Source organism: Scyliorhinus torazame, chromosome 1 (genome assembly GCF_047496885.1).
Source record: "Scyliorhinus torazame isolate Kashiwa2021f chromosome 1, sScyTor2.1, whole genome shotgun sequence".
NCBI lineage: Eukaryota > Metazoa > Chordata > Chondrichthyes > Carcharhiniformes > Scyliorhinidae > Scyliorhinus > Scyliorhinus torazame.
In genome coordinates this window covers 259,214,216-259,230,082 of record NC_092707.1, presented here as the reverse complement: position 1 = coordinate 259,230,082, position 15,867 = coordinate 259,214,216, and the positions used below count along the sequence as shown (strand labels likewise).

The following is a 15,867-nucleotide window of genomic DNA, read 5'->3' as shown; positions in this document are numbered from 1 at the left end:
TTCATGTTAGTTACTTTATTCCCCCCTGGCTTGGGGTTGACTTTGGTCTGCAGATCGAGACAACCACCGTCGTGGTGGACCAGTTGCAGGATCGTCTCCCCGACAGCTCGGTCGAAAAGGCGAGGAAGACTGAACTGCTGGAGCTTTTGGAATACCACGATGCCTTTGCGCAGGAAGTGGAAGGCGAGCAATCCACCCTGACCGTGCTCCGACAACAAGCGCTGAACATGCTCCGGGATGTGGCCATGCCTTCCACCTCCGTCGAGGACCTGCCTGTAATGCACGAGATCAAGGCCATGCAGGACAGATATGACAAGTAAGTGGATTGGATGGGTGGCTGGTGTCCACCCTTTGGAAATGAGGCATCTACGTCCCTTGAGTATGTGGGAAAATGAATGATTTGCTCACGGGGGAGTTGCGGTAAAAGGGCTTCCTGAGTGAGGAGAACATCAAAAAGCAGGTCGTGCTTCAGGAAATGTTTGGCGTCCAGGTGGCTTTGACAGATAATTACAAAAAGGGCCAACTAGGGTCCACCCACCCAAAAGATCCAACATTCCTACCCCATTGGAGTCACCAATTCATTCTCGGGCTTTTTCCTCCACTCTGACTCCATAAGACCATCAGACATAGGAGCAGAATTAGGCCACTCAGCCCATCGAGTCTGCTCCACCATTCAATCATGGCTGGGTCAGAGCCTCAGACGCTTCGTCCAATGGACAAACCTATCAAATGATGGTGAAACATTTCCTGATGAGAGTTGTGCTCGCATAATCCTATTTGAACCTCGTCAAATTTTTTAAAACACTCCAATCGGAGGGATTCGCTATCGGCGGGATCCTTTGTTTCGCCGGCAGCGCACTCACGGTGGTGGATTTCCCGACGGCGTGAGGGTAGCCACAATGGGAAACCCCATTGGCCGGCTTCCGGGACGGAGGATCCCGCTGCCGGCAGAGGCTTGCCACATCAGAAAACGGGTCTGGCTGGACGGAGAATCCCGCCCAATGCATTTTGTTCCATGAGTCCAATTTCCTCGCAAGGTGTGGTTAAGATGAATACTGAGGAAAGTGTCTTTTCTCCAATTGTAGTGTGCGACAGAAGATACGAAAGAGCAGGAAAATGGTCCAACAGGAGCTGAAAGAGCGGGAGGAGGTGGAGAGTGAGTTAAACGTCATCAAACAGTGGCTCCATGAGACAAGAGAGTATCTGCTGAACCCCACCTCCGATGCAGTGACAGAGCTTCGGGAATTAAAGGTATTTACCCGAGAGGGATTGGCTGCTGGCTAATAGAAAACAAAAGATGTACATTTATACAGCATCTTTCACGACCTTAAGATCTCCCAAAGCACTTTGTAGCTGGTTAACTTACTTTTGAAGTGTTGTGGTAGGAAATGACCGTTAATAACCTGGAACTCACTGCCGACGAGGGCGACGGAAGCAGAAATGATAAATGATTCCTAAAGGAAATTGGATGGGCACTTGACGGAGCTTACTGTGCAGGAAGACAAGGATTGAACGGGGGGACTGAATGCGGGGCTACATAGAGGCAGTATGGGCCGAATGGCCTCCTTCTGTGCTGCTGTAACTCTATGAAACACGGCAGCCAGCTTGCGCGCAGCAAGATACCACAAACAGTGCTGTGATAGTGGCCTGATAACTGGTCTTCATGATTCCGGCTGAAGGGTAAATATTGGCCAGGAGGCCAGGGCAAAACACCTGTTTTTCTTCAAAAGTGCAATGGGATACTTTTCCTCAGCTCAATAACTCATTAGGCAGCGTAGCACTCCCTCTGTCCTACACTGCGGTGTCAGCCCGCACATTATGCTTAACCCCCAGTATAAACCTTGAACCCATCACCTTCTGACTCAGAGGCAAGAGGTCTATTGGAACAAGGGTGACACCTAACGGGCAGTATTGGTGGCAGCTGAACAGACACAGCAGCAGAATTTTGCTTTTAGTAATTGGGCATTAAATATTGACTGGACAGAATGCAAAACAGAAAGTCCGCCAGGGAGACTCACCATCTCCACCCTAGCCACTCACCAGGCACCCCACCCCCACAGCCCAATCCCTACATATTCTACAGAACCTGTCCAATATTATCTCTCAAGGCTGTGACTGACAGATTTTTAGTCATCAAGGGAATCGAAGATCCTGGAGATAAGGCGGGAAAGTGGAGTTGAGGATTATCACATCAGATCAGTCATGATCTCATTGAATGGCTGAATGGCCCACCTCTGCTCCTATGGGTGCAATCCAGTGGCCACACTGCGCTTGATAAACAGCTCGCCACGGTGCAGAGTGGCCGATAAAAGCCGGGAGACCCCATTCCCGGGATCTACTTGACTTGCAACACCTCGCGAAATCTAGGGCGGCACGGTGGTGCAGTCGTTAGCGCTGCCGCCTCACGGCGCTGAGGACCCAGGTTTGATCCCGACCCCGGGCCACTGTCCTTGTGGAGTTTGATGTGGAGATCCCGGCGTTGGACTGGGGTGAGCGCAGTAAGAAGTCTTACAACACCAGGTTAAAGTCCAACAGGTTTGTTTCGATGTCACTAGCTTTCGGAGCGCTGCTCCTTCCTCAGGTGAATGAAGAGGTGGGCTCCAGAAACATTTATATAGACAAAGTCAAAGATGCAATATGATACTTTGAATGCGAGCATTTGCAGGTAATTAAGTCTTTACAGATACAGAGAGAAGATAATCACAGGTTGAAGAGACGTGAATTGTCTCAAACCAGGACAGTTGGTAGGATTTTGCAAGCCCAGGCCAGATGGTGGAGGGTGAATGTAATGTGACATGAATCCAAGGTCCCGTTTGAGGCCATACTCATTTGTAAACTCCTCCGTTGTCTTTGCTGATTGTGTTCTTTTCAATAAGCGGAATTGGGATGTCTTTCTCTCGCTGTGATACAATCTCTTGTGTTTAGGAACTGCACACTGAGGTAGCTGCTCGGCACCAGACAGTGGAACGACTAGGAAACCGACAGCGCGATAAGTACCTGGAGCTCTACACCATTCTGCCCTCTGAGCTCTCCGAACAGCTGGCTGAGGTCACATTGGCCCTCGGAGCCATTGAGGAACAGGTAAATATCTGTGCTCACTTTCTCCGCGACCCACGTTTGTCAGGCAGCCCATCCACCATCACCAATCTACCTACTTTCTCCACGAGCAGTGTACTGCGACTGCTGTGTATTCCATCTGCAGGAGACACTGCGGCGATTTGCCTTGAAGTCGATGACAAGACCACCCAAATCCCTTCTAGCAAAGCAAGTAGGTGGCCACATCTGAGCACCATCAACTCCAAGTCCCACTTTCACACCAACTTGGATGTATATTGCCATTCTCTGTGTAAAGGTCCTTCAACCCTCTCCATTAATAGCATTCCGAGAGCACCCCCACTGTAGAGGCTGAAGAAAACCCCCCTTCCCACACCCCGCCCCACCTTCTCAAAGGCAATTAGGGATGGGCAATAAATGCTGACCTGGTCAGTGACACCCACATCCCATGATTGAATTTTAAAAAGTGATTCACTTCTTTTTGTATTCTTTATACAGAAAATGAATAACTCAGAGTCATAGAATCACTACTGTGCAGAAGGAGACCAATCAGCCCATCGGGTCTGCACCAACCCTCTGAAAAAGCACCCTACTTAGGCACAATCCCTTGCCCCAGCCCTGTAACCCCACCTAGGGGCAAATTAGCATGGCCAATCCACCAAACCTGCACATCTTTGGACTGTGAGAGGAAACCAGAGCAGCCGGAGGAAACCCACACACACACGGGGAGAACGTGCAAACGCCACACATTCACCAGAGGTTGGAATTGAAAGCGGGTGTCTGGCGCTGTGAAACAGCAGTGCTAACCACTGAGCCACCATGCCGCACCGGTCTTTAGATTACAATTTCTGGCCCTGCCCATGGGTAATTTGATGGACAAGCGAAAGGTCTGTTGATCTCGGGCGGGAATTTCTGCTCTCTGGGTGGAAACAATTTTCGTTAGAATTGTGGTACTTAAATCTAGGGGCGCCCATACCACAAGATCATTAAAAAAAAGACTTCTAATCCAATCAAAACACTTCACCTTTGCCATTACCTGTAATTCTGATTTTAAACATTCACTTTTTTAAAAAAAGAAACAAATTGAAATAAGAACCTCTTTTATTTTCCCATGATTGAATGTCCACTTCTTCTCCATGGATGGTGCAGGTCACACAGATCTGGGGTGAACACCAGAGTTCAGCTTTACCTGCAGGCCAGTTTCTCTCCCAGCTGAGTCAAGGCAAATTTTCTATCTTCGGGATCTTGGCTGAGTTCTCCAGCCGTCACCTGTAGAGGACGGCAGAAATAAATGTCCCAAGGTTACTGTTTCCCAGACTCAAGTGTCTTACATCCACTTCTTGATTGACCCACTCGGGATTATTCCCTTTGGGAGAAGAGATGCATTTCTGCTGGGACAAACGGGTATGATATTTACTTGGGATTTGCGCTCTGCAGAGAGGTGTGTAGTCCTAGCTGCCTTATCTTTAAAAAAAAATAATTCATGGGATTTGAGAATCGCTAATGAGTCCAACCTTTGTTGTCCATCCTTAATTTCCCTTGAGAAGGTGATGGTGAGCTACCTTCTGGGACCACTGTAGTCCGTCTGGTGCAGGTGCACCCACAGTGCTGTTAGGGAGGGAGGTGCAGGATTTTGACCCAGTGAAGGAGCAGTGATATATTTCTAAGTCAGGATGACGTGTGACTTGGAGAGGAAGCTGCAGGTGTTGGTGTTCCCATGCATTTGTCTTCTAGGTTGTAGCAGTGGTAGGTTTAGAAGGTATTTTCGAAGGGGCCTTGGTGAGTTGCTGCAGTGCATCTTGTAGATAGCTGTCACTGTGAATCAATGGTGGAGGTAATGGATGTTTAAGGTTATCGGTGGGGAGCCAATCAAATGGGCTGCTTTGTCCATTGGTTGGAGACAAACAGGATGTTGTTTATTGCAGCATCCAATGCATCATATTTCACTTAGACTTCAGTGCACAAAAGGGGAAAACAGCGTGACAGCGAATATTATTTAATAGAATCCATAGAATCTCTACAGTGTAGAAAGAGGCCATTCAGCCCATCGAGTCTGCATCGACCCTCCGAAAGAGCACTGTGCCCGAGTGCCCTTCACTGTCCACCCCGCCCTATCCCAGTAACCAAACCTGCACATCTTCGGACACGAAGGGGCAATTGATCATGGCCAATCCACCTAATCTGCACATCTTTGGACTGTGGAAGGAAACCGGAGGAAACCCACCCAGACACAGGGAGAAAGTGCAAACTCCACACAGACAGTCACCCAAGGTTAGAATCGAACCCGAGTACCTGGTGTTGTGAGACAGCAGTGCTAACTACCATGCCCCTGTGCTGCCCATTGGCACAGAACCAAACAGACTTGTTTCATGTCAATCTCCAATGAATTTTGAAAGGATGAAGGGGAGCAGGAGCAAGTTGATAGGTTGTTTAAAAAAACATATGTTCTGGGCTTTATAAATTGAAGCATGGATTACAAAAGCAATAAAGTCAGGCCAAGCCTATATAAATGTCTGGCTGGCTGGACCTCAGTTGGAGGATTGCGACCCATTCTGGGCACCACAATTCAGAAAAGGTGTCAAAGCCTTGGAGACCATGCCGAGGAGGTTTCCTGGAATGAGTACCAGTATTCAGGGAATTTGGTTACATTGAGAGACTATGGAAACTGGGATTGCTCTCGTCAGAGCAGAGAAGGTTAAGGGAGATTTAATAAATTATTCAAAACTGTCGTGGACATTGATACAGAAAATCAGACGCTACAGATTTGGGGAAATTAGAACTTATTTAAAGCTTCGAGTTTTTACAATTTGGAATATGTGGGCCAGAAAGGGTGGTGGAAGCAGATTCAGTCGTAACTTTCAGAAGGCAATTGGATAAATAGTTGAAAAGGAAAATGTTGAAAGTTCATGGGGAAAGAGGCTATTTGGGGGTTGGAGGGTGGTTTGGTGCCGTTATCGGACGTGTCTGTCGAAACAACAGATGAAGACATAATCAGACGTCTGTCTTCCTTCTGTGCTGTTGGACTCCGTGACTTTGACAGGCAAAGCAAGTGTTTGGTGAAACAAGATAATGTGATTTTTATCCCCCTTTAAACCAAATGGAGCCACTCCTTCCCCCAAAACACCTCCTTGAAAGGAATTGCCAGCTTTTCAATTGTGAACAGGACTAATAGTTCAGACCGTGTTGACTGTGTGCTGTGACTTTCAATTATAATGTTTGCTGTGTTAATGTTGTGTTAATTGTACAGTTAATGTTAGACATAAACACATGATAGAATCATAGAATAGAACCATGGAGTCCCTACAGTGCAGAAGGAGACCATTTGGCCGATTGAATCTGCAGTGACCCTCCGAATTTATTTAATTTAGTTGTTAATTAGCCTATTTTATGGGCATATAAAGAGAGGCTGTTGCAGGAATTGTGACTGAATAGTTATGGTCCTGGGTCCCACTTGTGCCGAAGTTCAATTCCTAGTGGGCTAAGATTTGCATTCACTGTTCCCTGGTCGTCCAGTGGTTTGGGTTCTGCGCTTCCATTGCCGCAGCCCAGCTTCCATTCACGGTCAGGGATGTGTTTTCCTGCTGACCCCCTGAGACATTCTGTGACTAGTGGGCACCTCGGGTGTGTGTGTGTGGGGGGGTGGGGGGGGTGAATAAACCACCATCAAGAAAATAATTCTTGTCCAGTTTCAGTTCTTCGCCATCCGGCTCGAGATCCAGTTAACACGGTAACCACATTTTTCTTTTAGGTGAACATGAAAGAGGGAGAAGTTCAGCAAATGCAGGCGGTCACCCTGGACTTTAACTGCAGGATGCAGCAGATCTCTGATGAACTGAATGACATTTCCAGAAAACTGAAAGAGAAAGGAACTGACATTGTACAAGCCAAGATTGAGCATAAGGTGAGGGAGCGAAAAGGTGACCAGTCTATTCTGTTCAATGTTTGAGGCACAAGAAGACAATTTTACAGCCTTGAGTTCACAGCATCTGACAATGAATAGCATCTGTATTCTGTTTACACATGGAGCCCGCCTTGCCTTGCTCTCTTACACAAGGAGACTTTACTGTCATTTTTTTGATTGAAACAGGAGCAAGGAGGGAAATAACTTTATTTGGTGCCTTATCAGATCTCCCTGAAAAATACTGTAGTGTTCCAGGTAGAGGGAGTATGTTGGTCGTACAGTAGTCACTGCCATTCTGCACACAAATTTTCAGTGAAAGCACTTTACATGATGGTGTTGTTTGCGGAAAGATTGCTGGCCTGTATTTGGTTCTCCTGACAGGACCACGGGGTCTACAGTGTTTGCATTAGTCACCACAACAGCCAAATAAGACCATAGGGTTGGATATTATCGGGCACCATGTTCCCTGACTGTCTTCCCCCCTCACAACTGGAAGGTCGGTTAGGAGCCCACGCATGCAAAAGCTGGCTGACCCGCAGCCATTTTACACTCAGCGGAGGTGTCACTTGGGCTAAGTGCGAGACTTCTGCCCCCATCCTGGGAGCAAGCCCCACCACAGAGGTCTGCCGGCCAGTCCCAACAGCGGCAGGTTCGAGCGTTGGCCAGAACCCAAAGGAAAGGAGGTTATAGAGGCTGGACTGAAGATAGGTCCCCGGGTATTGGCGGGGCCTGGCTGGCAGGCTGCCGTAAAGGCGGTGAGTGGGGTGGAGGGCTGGGTTTGAGAGACTAGGGGGAGGAAGTTAAAGGTGGAGGGGTGACCTGGGGTGGGTGGGGAGAGGGGTGGGGGCAGGGTACAGGGGACGTCTGAAGGTTGTCTTCCGCTTAGCCAACACCAGCCCACCGAGAAATGGCTGTCATGCTAGCCGCTTGGTGCAGGCCTCCCCTGGCGCAGATAAAATAACGGCCATTAAGTGGCTATTAATAGACCCAAGTTCGAGCAGGCCACCCGTGTACTCTGCTGCCCTTTCGTAACATGGGGGATAGGCCAGGGGTGGGAAGACAACAAGAAGGTCACCCACTGGATTTTCCGAGCCAGCGTCTCCCTCAGACACACTGGCAGGGGAGCGTAAAATCCAGTCTAACCAAAAGACAGCACCTCCAACAGTGCAGCACTCCCTCTGTGCTGGAGGTGTCAGAATGGATTGCGTGCTCAAGTCTCTGGAATGGGTCTTGAACCTATGACCCTCTGACTCTGAGACAAGAGTGCACGTTCCCAGTTTTACAAAACATTTATTTTGAATATCTCTCTTGCAATTTTTCCCTTTCTAAAAGCCATAGTTAAACATTTGGGAAGTTTCAGCATTCTATAGAATAACCTTCTATTGAGAAACCTTTCTTTTGAGTTCCCGAGTAGTGATGAATTCATGGTCATCAGGTAATTCCAGTGAGAAAGGCTGTTTGTGCCATTTCAGATCATTACACAAAGATTCTCCAGTGCAGGAATTCAACTGGTTCTTAAATGATTCCAGCGTTTTTGCTTTCATCACTCTTTGTTCAGTCTGAAGCTCCACAAGCCATCAAGAGTAAATATTTCAGGATATGCTATGAAGAAAAGGCAATAGTTTTCCAAAGAAGCATCTATTGCTTCTCTCATTTATTTTAGAATCGTCTACGAGATCTTGACCGTTTGGTGTCGATAGCACCAATGTCCAGCTCAAACTCACCACATAGCTTAGACAAGACTCTCTCTTTCCTCGCAACGCCACTCCCCTCTTGGTGCTATTCCTTGCTCAGCCCCAATTTCTAATTTGTCACCCTCACAGCTCTGACACGACTCTTGGCTAATCGATGGTCCGACATCCGGAGAAGACACTGCTTTCTGACCTTTGCCGCATGCGACTGTCTGTGGCTACACTTGATTTATGCCTGTTAACTGAGGGGATAACTGGGTGAAAACCCTGCCCGAACTATTCATGTGTGATGGTAAAAACAAGAACATGAATCAGTACAACACAGTTCATGATCTCAGGGTGTCGCAAAGCGGTTTACAGCCGAGGAAGTACTTCTCAAAACGTTGTCACTGTTGTAATGAGGGAAATGCAAGACCCAATTTGCACGCAGCAAGCTCCCACAAGCAATAATGAGATAATGCCTGGCTAATCTTTTTTGCGGCATTAGTTGAAAGATAAATGCTGGCAGGGTAGCAGTGCGAACACCCCAGCTCTTTGTCAAAACAGTGGGGTCTTTCGTGACCACTCAGGAGGGCAGACGGCTCCCTCGGTTTAACGTCTCTACCTGCATGAGGGAACCTCTGACAGTGCAGAACCTGCTCAGTACTGCACTGAAGTGTCAGCCAAGAGTGGAGTGGGTCTTGAACCCGTAAACATCTGACTTGAAGGCAAGAGTGTTAATAGTTGAGCCACGGCTGGCACTGAAGAGGTATGCACGATAGACTTCCTGTGCTCCCCCTAAGTTTACGTACTGGGCCCGGGGGAACTTGTATCACAGAGAGGAATGAATTTATTGTGAGGGGATTTGTATTCGCAGAGACTCTGGGACAAACTTGATAGCTGCAATGTGAAGCTCGTGGAACTGGACGCAACAATGCAAGATTTCACAGAGCAGAACCCTCAACAGAGCAAGTGTCTGACTGATGACATGACAAAGCTGTCCAGCCTCTATCAACAGGTCTTCAAGGTGACTGAGTACAGAGCCTCCAAACTCAACAAAGTAAGCAATGGCAGCTGTGTACACAGCTCAACATTCACCCTCCTCATGTCATCAAAATGTATTCTATAATTTCAGGACATTATCTCGCTCCATTTCTACTTATCTCACTCCTCTAAAGGAGCTTAAAGGGTTGGATTACGAGTAGAAGTTACAAAGGCTCTCTGGGATTGTCTTATCTCGAGTGTAGGAGTTTTAAGAAATGATTCAATTGAGATATTTAAGATGATTAAAAGATTTAATTGGGTAAACAGAGAAAGATTACTTCTTCTGGTGGGAGAACCCAGAAAAGAAAGTCATAAGTAGTTAATGTCACTTTAGTAACTTGAGGAAGCCAGCGGTAGTGGAACAAGGATTTAATGAACTATGTACAATATTCTTCCCACGGCTGTAACTCTCTCCTACTCCAGTCCTTGTTGGGACAACCAACAACTCCGGGCCCTGCCTGGACTGCTTTTATGTGTAGGTCTTTAATGACCTCCAGCTGGGTGGCCTCCACCCCCTACCTGGGAAGCTCGTACTTCACGGGTCCCATGGGGAGATCGACAACGGTTTCTCCACGGTCCTCGTAGGGGTTATGACAGTTACCATGTATACAAATGCTCCAGTCAGATCCACAAACTGTTGTCTGTTGTATTGGTGTGTGTCTGTGTGCGTGCGTGTGTGTGTGAGTGTGTGTATATCTGTTTGTGTGTGAGTGTGTATATCTGTGTGTGCGTCAGTGTGTATATCTGTGAGTGTATCTGTATGTGTGTGCAGGGGTTTGTGTATATCTGTGTGTGTCTGTGTATCTCTGTGTGTTTGTGTGTGTGTGCATGAGTGTGTGTAATGCAGAGTGACCTGCAGGCCATGAGTGAGAAGTCAAACAGTGTCAGTGATGTCTATCAGACAACCGCTATGTCTCAACGTGTCAGCAATCCTGCCAACAGAGAGAAGAGTTCTGGCATCTTATGCGAACTCGCCTGCAAAGCCTCCAAGGTGTACCTGTGTGTGTGTGTGTGTGTGTGTGTATATCTATGTATATCTGTATGTGTATCTGCATGTGTTTGTGTGTATCTGCCTGTGTGTGCATGTGTGTGTGATTGTGTGTATGTGTGTGTTGATGTGTGCATGTGTTGTGTGTGTTTTGTTGGAATGCTTGTCTCTTATTTTAGTGTGTGTGTAATTATTGTCTTGATGTGTATGTATTGTTTTAGTCTGTGGGTGTGTGCTGTGTTGGTATGTGTGTGTTGTTTTAGTGTGTTGGTATGTGTGTGTGTTTTATTGTGTGCATGTGTGTTGTGTTGGTATGTGTTTTAGTATGTGTGTGCTGTGGTATGTATGCGTATTGTTTTAGTGTGTGTTGGTATGTGTTGTGATATGTGTGCATATTATTTTGGTATATGTGCTACAGCATGTTGTTTTATTGTGTGCGTGTGTATTGTGTTGATATATGTGTGCACATGTTTTAGTGTGTTTGTGTTGTGCCGGTATGTGTGTTTGCATGTTGTTTTAGTGTGTGTGTTGTATCGGTATGTGTGCGTGTTATTTTAGTATGCGCATATCTGTTGTGTCAGTATGTGTACATGTTTCTTTAGTGTGATTGTGATGTCGGTATGTGTGAGTGTTTTAGTGTGTGGGTGTATGCTGGTATGTGAATGTGTTTTTGTGTGTACATGTGTGTTGTGTTGTGTTGGTATGTGTGCATATTGTTTTAGTGTGTGTGTGTTTTAGTGTGTGGGTATGTGTTGTGTTGGTATGTGTGTGTTTTCATGTGTGTGTGTTGTGTTGATATGTGTGCATATTATTTTAGTGTGTGTGTGTTTTAGTGTGTTCGTGTGTGTTGTGCCGGTATGTGTGTGTTGTTTTAGTGTGCGCGTATGTGTTGTGTCGGGCTGTGTGCATGTTATTTTCGTGTGTGCGTCTATGTTTTGTCAGTATATGTACATATTTTAGTGTGTATTTTACTATGTTGTTTTTGTGTGTGTGCGTGTATTGTGTTGATATGTGTGTGCACATGTTTTAGTGTGCATGTTTGTTGTGTCAGTGTGTGTTTGTGATGTGCCGGTATGTGTGTGTGCATGTTGTTTTAGTGTGTGTGTTGTGTCAGTATGTGTGCGTGTTATTTTAGTGTGCGCATATGTGTTGTGTCAGTATGTGTACATGTTGCTTTAGTGTGTTTGTTATGTCGGTGTGTGTACGTGTTTTAGTGTGTGGGTGTGCTGGTATGTGTGTGTGTTTTTGTGTGTACATTTGTGTTGTGTTGGTATGTGTGCGGATTGTTTTACTGTTGTTTTAGTGTGTGAGTGTGTGTTGTGTTGGTATGTGTGCGTGTTGTTTTATTGTGTGCATATGTGTTGTGTTGATCTGTGTGTGTTTTGATATGTGTGCGCATTATTTTAGTGTGTGTGTTTGTGCCGGTATGTGTGTGTGTTGTTTTAGTGGTGTGTTGTGATGGTATGTATGCCTGTTGTTTTAGCGTGCGTGTGTGTGTTGGGTCAGTATGCGTGCATGTTATTTTAGTGTGTGCGTGTATGTTGTGTCAGTATATGTGCGTGTTTTAGTGTGTGGGTGTGTTGTGTCTGCGTGTTTTAGTGTGTGTGTTGTGTCAGTATGTGTGTGTGCTGTTTTGGTGTACGTGTTTTGTCGGTATGTGTGCATGTTATTTTAGTAGTGTGTCGGTTTGTGTGTGTGTTGTTTTAGCGTTTGCATGTATGTTGTGTCAGTACATGGGCGTGTATTTTAGTGTGCGTGTTTTGCGTCTGTTGTTTTAACCTAATCTTTTGTCTCTTCTCATTGATGATCTCAGGCAGCTTCACAGTTGGAGGAGTTCCATGAAATGCTTGACTTTGTGCTGAAGTGGTTGGACAAAGCGAAGAATCTTGGATATAGTGCCATCAACTGGCACTCTGCGGCTCAGCTTAATGACCAGCTGATCACCTACCAGGTAGTGCACAAATGCTGGTTTAAACTATATGAACACAAGTTAGCAATTGACTGCTAAATTATCGGCAATTCATGATGTTCTATCAGGAACCTTAAGGCCCGATATCAACCCAAGACTTAATTTTCCTCTGTAGGCCACACTGCGCGAATCTGAGGAAATGCAGAGTGACCTGCAGGCCATGAGTGAGAAGTTAGACAGCGTCAGTGAAGTCTATCAGACATCTGCTATGTCTCAACGTGTCAGCAATCTCCGCCAACAGACAGAGGAGTTCCAGCAACTTATGCAAACCCGCCTGCAAAGCCTCCAAGATGCCGCCAAGGTAAACCAGTCGCTGCTTTATTTAAAGCGCATCCGCCAACCATTCTTACTTGAAACATTTGGCAGAATTACAGTGAGTTGAGCAGGGGCAGAATGCAGCCTCCACAGAGTAAGGAGCACTCAATGCAGCAATGTTGCTGATTGACACCAAAGGAGAGCTGAGACACTGGTATTTCCATCAGAAAGTTGGTTCAGATTCACGGACACTGCTATTGTCTGAGTAGACATGGATAATGTGCTTAGTTATTTTTTTAGAATTTTTTAAAATCCAGGTATATACAAAAAGAATGAAGGTGTAGGTTCAAAAGAATTTTTACTGCACAAAACTCAAAGAACACGCATACTAATAGCTATGCTCCATCTCAAATAATCAGTTGCATTAACGCTGCTAAAAGTACAATGAACACAGATGCTTATACTTTAACCCAAAATTCTTAACTCAACTTTCCTTCCACAACGCAATAACTCAAGTCACAGATTCTGCCTGGAAATTGGAAGGTTATCCAGTTGGTCCGAGTACTGTGTCAAAGATTCATATAAGAGTTGACATTTCTTGGACCTCGCAATTATTTCCGGCAAAGTTTTCCTTTCAGATCTCCTCCGACCATGCCTTGCATGTAGGCACCCAGCTCAACACATCTGGCACTAATGACTTAACCTTGGGTCAGATGTTGCTTCATTCTAAACTCATAATCTCTGGAATGTTGTGTCTAAGTTGCTCGCTCTCTCTTTCCCTCTACTCTCGCTCTCTCTCTATTTTCTAAGCTTAGCTATTCCAAACGTTCAGCTCACTGTCATAAAAACATAAGAACTAGGAGCAGGAGTAGGCCATCTGGCCCCTCGAGCCTGCTCCACCATTCAATGAGATCGTGGCTGATCTTTTGTGGACTCTGCTCCACTTTCCGGCCCGAACACCATAACCCTCAATCCCTTTATTCTTCAAAACACTATCTATCTTTATCTTAAAAACATTTAATGAAGGAGCCGGAACTGCTTCACTGGGCAAGGAATTCCATAGATTCACAACCCTTTGGGTGAAGAAGTTCCTCCTAAACTCAGTCTTAAATCTACTTCCCTTTATTTTGAGGCTATGCCCCCTAGTTCTGCTTTCACCCACAGTGGAAACAACCTGCCTACATCTATCCTATCTATTCCCTTCAAACTTTTATATGTTTCTATAAGATCCCCCCTCATCCTTCTAAATTCCAAAGAGTACAGTCCCAGTCTACTCAACCTCTCCTCGTAAACCAACCCCTTCAGCTCTGGAATTAACCTAGTGAATCTCCCCTGCACATCCTCCAGCGCCAGTACGTCCTTTCACAGGTAAGGAGACCAAAACTGAACACAATACTCCAGGTGTGGCCTCACTAACACCTTATACAATTGCAGCATAACCTCCCTAGTCTTAAACTCCATCCCTCTAGCAATGAAGGACAACATTCCATTTGCCTTCTTAATCACCTGTTGCACCTGTAAACCAACTTTTTGCGACTCATGCACTAGCACACCCAGGTCTCTCTGCACAGCAGCATGTTTTAATATTTTATCATTTAAATAATAATCCCCTTTGTTGTTATTCCTACCAAAATGGATAACCTCACATTTGTCAACATTGTATTCCATCTGCCAGACCCTAGCCCATTCACTTAACCTATCCAAATCCCTCTGCAGACTTCCAGTATCCTCTGCACTTTTTGCTTTACCACTCATCTTAGTGTCGTCTGCAAACTTGGACACATTGCCCTTGGTCCCCAACTCCAAATCATCTATGTAAATTGTGAACAATTGTGGGCCCAACACTGATCCCTGAGGGACACCACTAGCTACTGATTGCCAACCAGAGAAACACCCATTAATCCCCACTCTTTGCTTTCTATTAAATAACCAATCCTCTATCCATGCTACTACTTTCCCCTTAATGCCATGCATCTTTATCTTATGCAGCAACCTTTTGTGTGGCACCTTGTCAAAGACTTTCTGGAAATCCAGATATACCACATCCATTGGCTCCCCGTTATCTACCGCACTGGTAATGTCCTCAAAAAATGCCACTAAATTAGTTAGGCACGACCAGCCCTTTATGAACCCATGCTGCGTCTGCCCAATGGGACAATTTCCATCCAGATGCCTCGCTATTTCTTCCTTGATGATAGATTCCAGCATCTTCGCTACTACCAAAGTTAAGCTCACTGGCCTATAATTACCCGCTTTCTGCTTGCCTCCTTTTTTAAACAGTGGTGTCACGTTTGCTAATTTCCAATCTGCCGGGACCACCCCAGAGTCCAGTGAATTTTGGTAAATCATCACTAGTGCATTTGCAATTTCCCTAGCCATCTCTTTTAGCACTCTGGGATGCATTCCATTAGGGCCAGGAGACTTGTCTACTTTTAGCCCCATTAGCGTGCCCATCACTACCTCCTTAGTGATAACAATCATCTCAAGGTCCTCACCTGTCATAGCCTCATTTCACTGGCATGTTATTTGTGTCTTCCACTGTGAAGACCGACCCAAAAAACCTGTTCAAAAACCTCAGCCATTTCCTCATCTCTCATTATTAAATCTCCCTTCTCAGCGTCTAAAGGACCAATATTTATCTTAGCCATTCTTTTTTGTTTTATATATTTGTAGAAACCTTTACTATCTGTTTTTATATTCTGAGCAAGTTTACTCTCATAATCTATCTTACTCATCTTTATAGCTTTTTTAGTAGCTTTCTGTTGCCCCCTAAAGATTTCTCAGTGCTCTAGTCTCCCACTAATCTTTGCCACTTTGTATGCTTTTTCCTTTAATTTGATACTCTCCCTTATTTCCTTAGATATCCACGGTCGATTTTCCCTCTTTCTACTATCCTTCCTTTTTGTTGGTATAAAACGTTGCTGAGCACTGTGAAAAATCGCTTGGAAGGTTCTCCACTGTTCCTCAACTGTTTCACCATAAAGTC

The 15,867-nt window shown here is 45.6% G+C and overlaps 1 protein-coding gene across 13 annotated transcripts in view; it reads left to right on the top strand.

Annotated features, from left to right (window-relative positions):
* Window positions 1-15,867, top strand: part of syne1b (spectrin repeat containing, nuclear envelope 1b) — a 669,902-nt gene that overhangs the window by 350,452 nt on the left and 303,583 nt on the right. For all 13 annotated transcript variants that reach the window (XM_072505314.1, XM_072505250.1, XM_072505295.1 and 10 more), the window contains 7 exons: window positions 54-316; window positions 1,086-1,251; window positions 2,926-3,081; window positions 6,803-6,955; window positions 9,503-9,685; window positions 12,471-12,608; window positions 12,742-12,927. In XM_072505314.1, coding sequence (XP_072361415.1) covers window positions 54-316; window positions 1,086-1,251; window positions 2,926-3,081; window positions 6,803-6,955; window positions 9,503-9,685; window positions 12,471-12,608; window positions 12,742-12,927 — 1,245 coding nt within the window. The remainder of the gene's footprint in view (window positions 1-53; window positions 317-1,085; window positions 1,252-2,925; window positions 3,082-6,802; window positions 6,956-9,502; window positions 9,686-12,470; window positions 12,609-12,741; window positions 12,928-15,867) is intronic.